The sequence below is a fragment of the Pelodiscus sinensis genome, chromosome 17 (genome assembly GCF_049634645.1).
Source record: "Pelodiscus sinensis isolate JC-2024 chromosome 17, ASM4963464v1, whole genome shotgun sequence".
Classification (NCBI taxonomy): Eukaryota; Metazoa; Chordata; order Testudines; family Trionychidae; genus Pelodiscus; species Pelodiscus sinensis.
Window position 1 is genome coordinate 30,025,050 of NC_134727.1, and position 12,229 is coordinate 30,037,278.

At 44.5% G+C, this 12,229-nt stretch overlaps 1 protein-coding gene across 1 annotated transcript; it reads right to left on the reverse strand.

Annotated features, from left to right (window-relative positions):
- Positions 1-4,570: 4,570 nt before the first annotated feature.
- Positions 4,571-9,981, reverse strand: LOC112544644 (leukocyte cell-derived chemotaxin-2-like). The gene is made up of 4 exons (XM_075900434.1): positions 9,854-9,981; positions 7,248-7,344; positions 5,970-6,118; positions 4,571-4,743 (listed from the first exon to the last, which is right to left on the reverse strand). Exons 1-4 carry the CDS (start codon positions 9,897-9,899, stop codon positions 4,577-4,579), a joined length of 459 nt encoding a protein of 152 aa, XP_075756549.1. The 5' UTR covers positions 9,900-9,981; the 3' UTR covers positions 4,571-4,576.
- Positions 9,982-12,229: the final 2,248 nt, after the last annotated feature.

The following is a 12,229-nucleotide window of genomic DNA, read 5'->3' on the forward strand; positions in this document are numbered from 1 at the left end:
AAGGCAGTAATCCCAAATTGAGCAACTCTGGTGTTAAGAAAAACACATGACTGTTGGTAGGTCCATTTGTGAAAAGCAAATGTAACCATCAGCCTCTTGCCACACATAAACAGTAAACAGAAAAACAGCCTGAAAAACTTCACAGTTGCGACATGTTCTCCCAGCTATATTAGAGGAGACCAAGAGCTGTACGGAAAAGGGGAGCAGGTTACAAGAATACATTACCTTAGCCCTGTGGATCCACAAGGTGATAGCAGATTATTATATTTCCCTTTCCCAATGCAGTGCTTGAAGGATTGGGATCACCAGTTTCTGGTTGTTTTGAAGAGCAAGCTCAAACTATTTCTCTATTATTCTATGTGGCAGCAATCATCTGTTAGAGATTTTTAAAAGTAGTCCCAAGCTTTTATTTCACAGCCTCTGTCAATTGGTTAGCTTCTCTGCTGAACTCAAATTCTTTGTCTTTTTCATTTACATGTTATGTGAGCAAACAAATAGGTTGATCTTGTGCTTTGTGTCATTATGGGATTAAGCAAGAAATGTGCAGTATTCATTAGTAGTTGCCTCCTTGTCATCTTTCTAGAGATCAATTGTAATTAGTAACTGAGGGGAAACTATATACCCTCGAAGCCATAAAACCATTTTTAAAGTAGGAACTAATAATGACACGCAACTGGAAGGATGGCAACTTAGGTTCACTAACTGGCCTAGCTTGGCATCATTGGCGATGAAGCTCAAAATATGGTCTGTGATATTTCATTTTAGAGACCACCAAAGAGGGATGGGCAGTAGCGTGTGAGATGGTGTAATGCAAGCACAGACATCTGCTCAGTATGAATAAAAGGCATAGAAGAGAGTCCAAATATTTTATGTTGAACTCCCAGAAAAAGTTTCTTTTTCCTGTGAATTATATTCATTTATTTAAAAAAGGGCTTGTCTGAATTGAGCATGTAAATCAGGCCTGGGCAAAATCTGGCCAGTGAGTTGAATCTGGCCTGCCAAGCCACAAGATCCAGCCCGCAGAGGCAGCAGGGAGCCCCAGGTAGGCTCCCTTGCTTGTCCTGCAGCACTGCACGCTGTACAGAAATGTGGCTGCAGGGCTCCATTTCTGTTTTAAAACTGGAGGGGGAGGGATTTAGGGGCTGCCCCGCCCCCAGCACATTTCCATTGGCTGGTTTCTGGCCAGAAACCAGTCAATGGGAGCTGCTTGTTAGAATAACAGGCAGCTGAGAAGAATCACACCCCCTCTCCTAGGCTCACTGGAAGCACATGGTCAAGCAGGCTGGCTGGCTGGGGCCCATTTTAAGTCTGCAGGTAGGCAGGCTTGTTTGGCAGCTGGCAATTAGTCTCTTGACCACAGCCTGCTTCTGACACCCCAGCCCTTTCCTGCCCCAATTCACCCCTCTTCTCTCACCCCCACCCCAACATACCCAAACCCTCTGATGCCCTCTTACACCCGTACACCCTTCCCGATCCGGCACCCCGATCTCCAGCCCCAGATCACAATCCCCTCCTACCCTAGGTCACATCCCAACCCCCTGCACTCCAGTCCCCTGCCCTAGGCCACAACCACCTGCTTCATCCCAACTCCTTCCCAGACTCCAGTCTCCCTCCTGCACCCCGGGAGGTTGGGGGAGTTGGCTCCTCCCACAGAGTCATAGAATCATAGAATAATAGGACTGGAAGGGACCTCGAGAGGTCATCGAGTCCAGCCCCCCGCCCTCAAGGCAGGATCAAGCTCCGTCTACACCATCCCTGACAGATGTCTATCTAACCTGTTCTTAAATATCTCCAGAGAGGGAGATTCCACCACCTCCCTTGGCAATTTATTCCAATATTTGACCACCCTGACAGTTAGGAATTTTTTCCTAATGTCCAATCTAAACCTCCCCTGCTGCACTTTAAGCCCATTACTCCTTGTCCTGTCCTCAGAAACCAAGAGGAACAAATTTTCGCCTTCCTCCTTGTGACACCCTTTTAGATATTTGAAAACTGCTATCATGTCCCCCCCTTAATCTTCTTTTTTCCAAACTAAACAAGCCCAGTTCATGAAGCCTGGCTTCATAGGTCATGTTCTCTAGACCTTTAATCATTCTTGTCGCTCTTCCTTGTCACCATGTTATCCTCTGCCCTGCTTGGTTATGTTCCTGGCTCTGCAGAAGGGATGTGGCATTGGGTTGGAGCAGGAGACTGGGGGTGCCTGGCTCTGAGGAGGGGTGGATTAGAGTGGGGGAGTTGAAGCGGGACTGGCTCTGGGGCAGGGGTGGATTAGAGTGGGGGAGTTGAAGGGGGACTGGGTTAGAGCAGAGAACCGGGCATTAGAACTTCTGGCTTCTTTCCCGTAGGTGGGCAGTGGGTCTGTCAGTAGATTTGGGGGTTCCTGTCTCAGCTCTGTGAGGACTGTGGGAGCTGGAGCTTGGTGGGGTGGGCAGGGGGAAGGATGGGATTCTGGAAAGCAGGATTCCTGGGTTCCTTTTCCAGCCATGCCACTTCTCCCCTCGGTGCCTTTAACTTCATGCCCCAGGCCAGGCCCCAGTCAGCAGCCTCCCTGGCCCCCCGCTCTCTCCTCCTGGCCCCGCAGCAGCCCTGGTTGCCGGCTGGTTGGTGGCGCCCCTGAAGCCCACGCTGCTGCACGTCTTGGGGCAGTGTGGTAGGAAACCAGGAACCCAGCATGCGGCATCCACTCGAGCCACGAGAGCCAGTGGGGGGCAGCGGCAGCCCTGGCAGCAGCGAGGTGGTGGCCAGCGCCCTGAGATTGGTGTGCACAGGGACAAGTCTGCCGGCTCCCAAGCCCGGCCTCCTGTGCGAGTAGAGCAGCTTCTGCAGCACCGTCAGGCACCAGGTGTCCTCTTTTTTGAAAGTTCAAATATGGTAACCCCATGAGAACTTGCTTATCTAATATGTATTTGAGAGAGTTTGTCTGTGAGCTAGTGAGTGAGTCAGTCTGTTAAAAAATTCCTTCTGAATGGTAAGAGTGAAGACCACCAAATTTGGTATGCAGCTTCCTCTTATCATAATTTAAAGCAAGGTATGGGTTAGGTTTTGGAGGACAAGGCTGAAAATCCCATGCATATGGGGACAAACAAAACCATACAGAAGAGAGAGACAATCACCAGGCAGGTGAAAGGGACTGGTTGAGGGTGTGCTCCTTGTCCAGGATGGTCACAGCCCTAAGCATACCAACCCCATGGTGCTCTTTAGATGGGGGGCGGGGGGACTGCTCCTCCCATTTATATAGGAACATTGCTGACTGTTCCCCTTTGTCAGGGAGCGAGGGGAAAGTTCACGGTTTGGAGCCCAGGGGCAGATGAACCTGCCCCAGTCAGGGCATGTGCACCCCTCCCCCAGCTATGACTGCTGGAGCTGCAGTAACCATGGGGAGGTGCTTCTCACCTGGCCCCAACCTGCTGCAGTGAGAGAGGACTGGGGCTGTTCTCTCTTCTTGGTGCAGCCTGCCTACTGAACCCCTCATCCTCACCCCAGAGCAATGATTTAAATAAAAAAAAAATTGAATGAAGGACCTGAACAATGCTGGTTAAATCTAGTTAATCAAGATGAGGCTAATAACGTTCTGCTGAAGTTGAAGTTTTAAATGTCAACATTGGAACACGGGTTCATGCACCTCTGGAATCAGCTATTGTATGGCTGAAAGCAGGCCAGTGTTGGACTGATGAGTGCTGAGGTGTGTCATACAAGAATCATCTTGATGGAAGCCTGCTCCCTCTCCCTACCAAAGAGTCCTTCAGTGCCCCTGACTTGGGAGGGAGAGATACCACGCCTGTGCATGCTCACAACTACTGCATACTTGGTGATGGCATGGGCTGCTGTAGTATCTGCCTCTTTACAAGAGAAACTGTTCTCAAAAGTCTGTCAGCGTTTCCTCCCACTATAACATTCAAATCCAGTTTGCTGTAGGTGAAGTAACTTATATTCTTTTGAAACGCAGAGGTGCTCCACTAGAACACCCAGGATATAACTCCTGTCTGTCTTGTAAGAGGTATAAGAAATTTTACTGGCTAGTCTATAAACTTCAGATCAAATGAAAACTAATAGAGATATTACTTCCTGTTCCCTGTTTGCACTAGCTGTTCTCTTAGTCCCTCCTCTCTCTCTCTCTTTCAACTGGAATAAAGAGGTTGTCCCGCTTCTCTTGTAACGTGGACTCATTTTGAGATGCAAAAAGAGAGAGCGTGAGAGAGCACTTTTTTCTTTAAGAGTTCACATCAAGAATTCACATGTGTAATGAAGAAATCCTAATTTACATATTAGACAAAGATACAATATTAATATTTAAAGAAAGGCTGCAGCTGGACAACTCAGTATTTCTGGCATGGTTTATTGCGGCGCATGAGATTACAATGTCTTGGTAAATAAGCTCCAGGATGCTGATCTGATAGTGAGGCATTTAGATACAGTGGCTGACACATGCATTTCTGTGTTGCTGTATGTGTAAAACCTCTTTTCATTTCCCAGGGACTACATTTTTTTTTAATCTAGCCTATTTGAGGTGAAGTGGCAGAAGCTTGCTTTTGTTTGCATGCGTAATTTTTTTAACTGGGATTTTATACCTTTCCGTTTATAAATTGCGAGTGGGATCGGAGAGGTTACAATTCTGAACGTGAACATGAGAGGTTATACCACGATATACTCTTTGCATTGGGAGCATTACTCCAATTTTTTGTCCCTTCCTGATCCGACCTCTGTATTTAACTGGCCTGATGTAGAAAATATGGATGCAGAAACCTGGAGGAAAGGAGAAGAAGAAAAGATTTAGGGAGGATAAAAGACAACTCAAAGATCATCATCATCATCTGATCTTCTTGGGGGTTGTTCTATGGCAATTTTCAGATTCTCTTTCAGGCTACGTCTACACTGCTGGCTTTGCTGGCAGTGCCTATGCAAATAAAGCATGGATTAGCATTTTGCTGTGTTTAATTTGGGTAATTTAGTCAAGCCGTTTCCACGCAAGAGGCTTTTATGCAAAAACAAGCAGTGTGGATGGGTTTTTTTTGTGTGTGCGCAAAAACCTCGTTTTGCTCAAGAATTTTGTGCAAAATGGGGTTTTTGCACAAAAAAACCCCTGTCCACACTGCTTGTTTTTGTGCAAAAATGGCTTGAATAAATTATGCAAATGAAGCACGGCAAAATGCTAAATCTGTACTTCATTTGCATAGGCACTGCTGACAAAGCAGTAGCCTCAGTGTTGTGCTGCTATGGCTGTTAGCAGTGCCTGCAGTGGTAGTGTGGTCCAGCCAACAGTATTCATGAAATTGAGGTTACCAGAGCTTTTAGCAGGGTGAGAAAAAGATGAAGGATTTTTTCTTATAGACCCATGGTACAGTAAATTTTAAACTCACTCTTTTAATACTTCCCCTCCTTAGTTTATAGCTGTATTGCTATCCCATTCTAGCTCTGCACACACTCTGATACAGAAAAAAGTGTGTGTTGCTGGCCCTGGTAATGGAGAACTTGGTCTGTTATGCTTTTGGAAGTGAAATAGATGAGTTGTACTGTACTTGGATTCGAACAGATGACCAGACCCTTTGAGTGAACCTGGGTCTGGACAATACAGTTATGTTTTGCTTTAATTCATTTAGACTGGGCTTCTTCCATAGCTCTCCAGTTGTTTAAGAATGGAAGGTGCAGGGCTGGCCTTACCATGAGGCGAACTGAGGCGACCACCTCAGCTGCCAGACTGTGGGGGGAGAGGGGAGCTACTAGGACCCAGAGCGTAGAAAATTGTGTCTGCTGCTGGTGCGTATATATTCTCTCTGCTCTAGATGCACAGAGATGGTGGAGTGCTGTGCTGGAGGAAGGAGGGCACAAGAGACATAACAAGCAGGCAGGAGAAAAGGGGGCATGAGGGTGTCATTTGAGCTCCCCACCTCAGCTGCCAAAATGTTGTGGGCCGTCCCTGGGAAGGTGAATGTATTTAACATTTAAAGTTTGCGAAAGATAGCTTTAATTACCTGATCCTCGGAGGAGAAGACCATTATTAATGGCATTATTCTTTCTGTAGGGTTTAACTTGTCCCCCAATTGTGCCACTGAAGGGTGCATATACCGTTGATCCATCTCTGCAAATTACATCCACACCACGGTGCTTTCTTCCTCCAAGTCTGAAAATGTGCAAGTAATGAGACAAATGCAGCTTGCATATCTGTTAGCCTGAAAGCCTACTACAAGATACACCATGTAAATGAATAAGCAACACAAGTATTAGGGATGCCATTGGTAGCCTCGTTGGGTTTCAGAGCTGTATTTCACAAAGCAGTTGGAAGGGTCTGAAGTTTCAGTCCGGTTGTAATAATGGCTCTTTCTCCATTGTTAATCCGAGTTGGTCAAACATACACTTCATTTTCCAAGAAAATACTTTCACGTTTTAAAACCTTGTTCTTGGAACGTACTTGCCTTTTTTGGCACAGAAAAAGAAAATATTCCCCTCCTCCTTCCTCATACGACAACATAAATCTCAGAAACTTCATTTTTGTGTGTTTTGATATTTCAGTGAAACCCTGGAATCATTCCTTGAACAAAAGGTAAAATGGCAAGAAGACCAGGCAATAAAGTCTTTTTTTTTAAACTAAAAATAAATAAATAAATTTGATAGAAGTGTTTTGACTAAATATCTCTCATAGTGCTGCAGGCTTTTCAATTACAAGGCTCAAAAGAACAACGGACTTTCCACCAGCATAACGTGGCATCAGTCCAGTAACTTCATTGCTTCTATGCTGACATACGCTAGCTGAATTTCTGACCTATGAGCTGGGGCCTCAGATCACTCATGCACTTGAAGTGAGACTATTTCAATGCTACTTCTTAACTAGTTCTGTCCTGCCCCTGTCTAGGGACACAATGTGAACAGCTTGAGAGAGCTGCACGTGGTCTGAGTCAAGTTTCTAGTGGGCAAACGTTCTGTTCCCATCACAAACAGCATTAGGAGTGCCACTCAAAGACTTTTTTTTGGCAGCCTCAGCAATGAGAGGCCAAGGACAGCATGGAGACGTGTGTCTGCCATTCTCGGTGTGGTCTATCATATGAGGGCTTAATGCACATTGGGAGGATGTTGTGATGGTTCTTCTTCGGCAACTTGCTTTGCAGAGGTGTTATTCTGACACACTTCAGAAGCCCTGAGTGCTATCACGGATGGCTAAACTCAGACTTTTTTGTTCTTAGTGAACATTTTATTTATCAGCAACAATGAACAAACACAACAATTCCACACACAAAATAGTCTCAGCCTACCACCTTGGAGCTCCATAATGTCCACAGCCTAGCCTGTCACAGCGCCTTGGTTTGTTCTTTGGATTCCCAGCACATATCATTCCCCATGGTCCTGCAGCAACTGAAGAAAACATGGAAGATACAAAAACAAAGCAAATGTCCTAACGTTAAATGGGAGAAAAATGTGTTCTACAAAATGTCTGCTGTGCAGCTAATGGAGTTAGTATAAACAGATGCTAGAATTTCATTAGTAGTCTGTGTTGTGTCACTTTCCAATGCATGTGGCTTGGGTGCGTCCCACAAACTAATGGCTCTGTGCTGCTTTGCTTTAATGTAGGGCTTTTTCTTTAGCTGGCATGTTTTAGAAGACACAATTCTATTTTTTTTTTTTTTTTTTTTACATGGGAGTAACTGATCTTATGAACAAGTTTCCTGGATGGAATTGTAAAAGGATCCCCATGCTTCCCTTAGAGCATAAATTGTTTGGAGAGAGGATTCTCTTTTTCTTCTATTTGCACAGCACCTGACAGAGTGAGGTCCTGGCCCATAATTGGGGCATCTCAGTGCTACTGCAGTACAAATAATGTGTAGCCAATGAGTCTAAGGATCAGACACTCACATCTACCTTCAGTGCAAATATATTGATGGTAATCAAGGGTCTGAGGGTATCATTTCACTGGGAAGTACAAAAGTGTATGGTCACACAACACCATGGATGTTGGCTTGCTGTCAGGTGTCTTATTAAAGTATCAGCTCACTGAAGGATTCAGAAAACATCTCTAGATGCAAGTTGACAAGCTGCCTGAAGGCTGCGTGATAGCACACAGCAATAACCATTCTGCTTTTCTGCCTTTCCTAGCCCTGATTCTGAACAGAGTTGAACCACGGAGTTGGAGATTAGCAGCATGCAAGTGGTCCTTTAATGCTCAGAGAAAAGGGCGCACTTCCAAGTTCCTGTTTCTATACAGCCCTCATCTGAACTCCGCTGCAGCCTATTCATGGACTTCAATGGACCCTAGATCAGATTCTGTACCAGGCTAAAAAGAAAAATAAACCACTTGGGTGTGTTGAGAAAAAGGGAACCAGAGGACTTTGCTCATAAAACTGATTAATCTAGAAAAGCGCTATATTCACTAGGCGATACTTACGTCTAGTGTGTTTCCACTGCTATTATACCAGCCTTACTCAGTTATCTATTTTGAGATGGAAACCCCAGAATCCATAATTCAGCAGATGATGGAGTGTCACTTGGAAGCCACAATTATGTAACAGATGGATTTCTCACTCCCTTAACCTGTGTGAAGGTGGGTTCTGCAAGCCGATTATCCTTTATACAAGCTCATGTCTCATGCACCTATGTGGTGTCAGGTGCAGCTGGCACCAGTGTTTGAAAGCTGGGGGTGCTGGGAATGCTCTAAAAGAGAACAGCGAGTTCAGAAGCCTAACTTCAGTGGAAATTAGGATGCCCTGTTGACAGCCTGGAATTGATACTTGCTCAGCTTGTAATAGCGAGTCCAAGTATTAGGTTCAGCTCCAGCAAAGGCTTTTTTCTTCATGTATATTATGTTAATTTTGAGGAAGGAAGGGCTACTCAGTCTGCTTCCATCTGAATTTAGCATATCAATCTATATCCAGTGTAAACAGGAGTTTTTAGACTTTGATTAGCTCTCGGTATCAAAGCACTGTAGAACTTGGAATATATGTTTTGTCTGGCTAGAGGAAAAAATTTCTTTCACTGCAAACACAATACTTAGAACAAACCCTTCAGTGCTTCACTAAACCACCACTGACTCAGTTCTTACACCCCAGTTTTCACAAAGAGGCTCTGTCTGTGCTAGATTTTACTTTATATTTCCCATGGTTATTTCCACCAGTAGTAGAAACAGCAGACCAGAGAGTGTATAGATCAGTCACTGGTACTTTTTCCATCCTTTTTTATCCATCTCTCACCCAGGGTTGAGACAGATGGCAGGATGGTTAAAATGGCAATAGCAGCTGTTTTCTGATTTAAACTCTCATTTCCCACATATACTGCTGATTGAGCTGCCCCAGTGGAATCAATGCTTGGAAGTCTTCAGAAGAAAAAGCCTAGTTTGGACAAGGCCAGAAACTCTGAGTCTGATTCTGATCACATTCTGGTGATATTGTGTGAAATTACAACCCCCACCAGTGTAAGGGAGATCAGAAATCTGTCTCTCCAAATCTTAAAGGTTAAATGTTCAATGTGACTTCTTCCAATACAGTAGCAATCGTATTACAAAGGCATAACAAATAGTAAATTCTTTTAGAAATGAACCAAAGTTAGTAACTTGGATGGCTGTGTATATTCTAATTTCCAGACCTATTAAGAATAAATTAAAATTTTATGCAATTCTCATAGCATTTCTTTGAACTACCTAGTGAATTATCATAGTCATGCCAAAGAGTTGATAAAATAGATGCACATAGATGCTTTAATATATTGTCAGTTAATAGTTCTTTAAAATCTTGCATGTTACATTAACTCTTCAGAAACTAAATTCTAGCAGGATGGAAGGTGATGCATTAATATTTAGCTGATATTATCCTTCTGCTAAAAATCCATTTGAAGAAAGCTCTGACAAGGCATGAAATAGTAATCTTTAACTTACCAATGGAGACCAAAGCAACAAAAACAATCAGCTTGAGTGGGAACATGTCGCAGATGGTTGGCCAGAGTTTTCTGCCCAAGTTGAAGTTATAATGTCCAGTGTCTTTCCTATTTATGTGTTCTAGAAAGGCTGTGTCTGTCTGCCTATCAAATCAGAGTTGAGAACTCTGGAAGGCAGTATTCCCAGGTTAGGCAACACAGACTTTTAGAAATAAAATAACCGTTGATATAGCCAGTTGTGAAAGGCAAATGTAGATCCTTGCTACATAAAAACAGATGATGCTAGGTCAACCACCTGAAAAATTGCACAACTCTTGAGCAGCTACAGTTGTGACATGTCTTCCCTCATATAGTGGCTGGGACCCAGAGAGGCAGCAAAAAGAGAAGAATACCAAGAGTACATTGCCTAAGCCCAGAAGGTCTACAAGAAGTAGGGCAATTGAGCCTAACCCAATGATATGTATTGCATCTTTTATGTACAACCAATATGTCTCTTACTTTGCTGTTCCTATATCCATCGTTGCCTTCCCTGGATGTGTGTGCTTATTAAAACTTCATGAATGATATCAGAGAGAATTTAACAGGCTAAGCTAAATGGCGGTTAGATTAGTATAAACATGCACTTTAAAATCCATACATACGCTTTTGTTTTCAGTGGGAAAACGCCATTATCCCAGGAGGAGCATTGCCAGCAGATCTAGAGAAGTGATTATTCCCGTTTATTCAGCTCTGGTGAGGCTACATCTGGAGTATTGTGTTTAGTTCTGGGCCCCCCACTATAGAAAGGATGTGGACACATTGGAGAGGGTCCAGCGGAGGGTGACCAAAATGATTAGGGGGCTGGAGCACATGACCTATGAGAAGAGACTGACGGGTTTGGGCTTATTTAGTCTGCAGAAGAGAAGAGTGAGGGGGGATTTGAGAGCATCCTTCAACTTCCTGAAGGGAGGTTCCAAAGAGGAAGGAGAGAGGCTGTTCGCAGTAGTGACAGATGGCAGAACGAGGAGCAATGGTCTCAAGTTACAGTGGGAGAGGTCTAGGTTGGATATTAGGAAAAACTATTTCACTAGGAGGGTGATGAAGCACTGGGATGGGTTACCTAGGGAGGTGGTGGAATCTCCATCCCTAGAGGTTTTTAAGTCTCAGCTTGACAAAGCCCTGGCTGGGTTGATTTAGTTGGGATTGGTCCTACCTTGGGCGGGGGGCTGGACTTGGTGGCCTCTTGAGGTTTCTTTCAGCTCTGATTCTATGATTCTTTATTCCATGGTAGCGGTCATCAGCCAGTGCTCTTGTAAAATAGTTCTAAAGAAATTTTATTTCCCAAAGTTTGTCACTTTTTATTTTTAGTATCTCGGATAAACCTCAAATTCCTTGATTGTTTTTCACTTACATTCTTGTTTACTAGGAGCATGAAAGAGATTGTTCTTCAAGTCTATATAGTTATGGGAGTAAGAAAGAAACATGCTCCATTCTTTTGCAGTGTGGTCTTTCTTTTTTATCTCTTTTGAGGTCGGTTGTAACTGGTAGCTAAGGGGTAAATGAAACATTTTGTGGCTTCGAGTTTATTTAGAGAAAAAACTCATCAAAATAAATCCTGCTACATGAAACAAAGCTAAGAGGAGAGCAATGTAGTTTCACTAAATGGAATAGCCTGGCTTTATTGGCATTGATGTGCAAAATATGGTTTGTGCTGTTTCATTTTAGAGCAGGGATGGGCAATAATTTTTGATGGGAGCCACTCCAATGTCGAGGGCCACATTCTTCCATGATATTAATGGAGATGTGGGGTCTGGAATGGAGGTTGGGTGCAGAAGGGAGCTTGGGATAAGGGACTGGGGTGCAAGACGGAAACTAGAGCCTGGGAGGGAGCTGGGATGAAGCAGGCGGTTATGACCTCGGACAAGGGACTGAGTGCAGGGGTTTGGGATGTGATCTGGGGCAGGAGATTGGGGTGCCAGATCTGGAAGGATGTGTGGGTGTAAAAGGGCACCAGAGGGTTTAGGTATGTTGGGGAGGGGAGAGAATTGGGGCAAGAAAGGGTTGGGGTGTCAGAAGCAGGTTGTGGCAAACAGACTTACTTGTCAGCTGCCAAATTAACCTGCCTGTTGGCCAACTTAAAATGTTTCCTTGACAGCCTGGCCATGTACTTCAACTGAGCCCTGGAGAGGGGGCATGATTCTTCTTAGCTGCCTGTTATTCTAAAAAGCAGCTCCCATTGTCCCGTTTCTGGTGAGAAACTGGCCAATGGGAATGTGCTGGGGGCAGGGTGGCTCCTAAAACTTCCCCCCTCCCCTCCAGTTTCAAAACAGAAATGGGGCCCTGCAGCCGCTTTTCTGCACAGTGTGCCTGCCTGACACTCCCCCTGCCACCGCGGGCT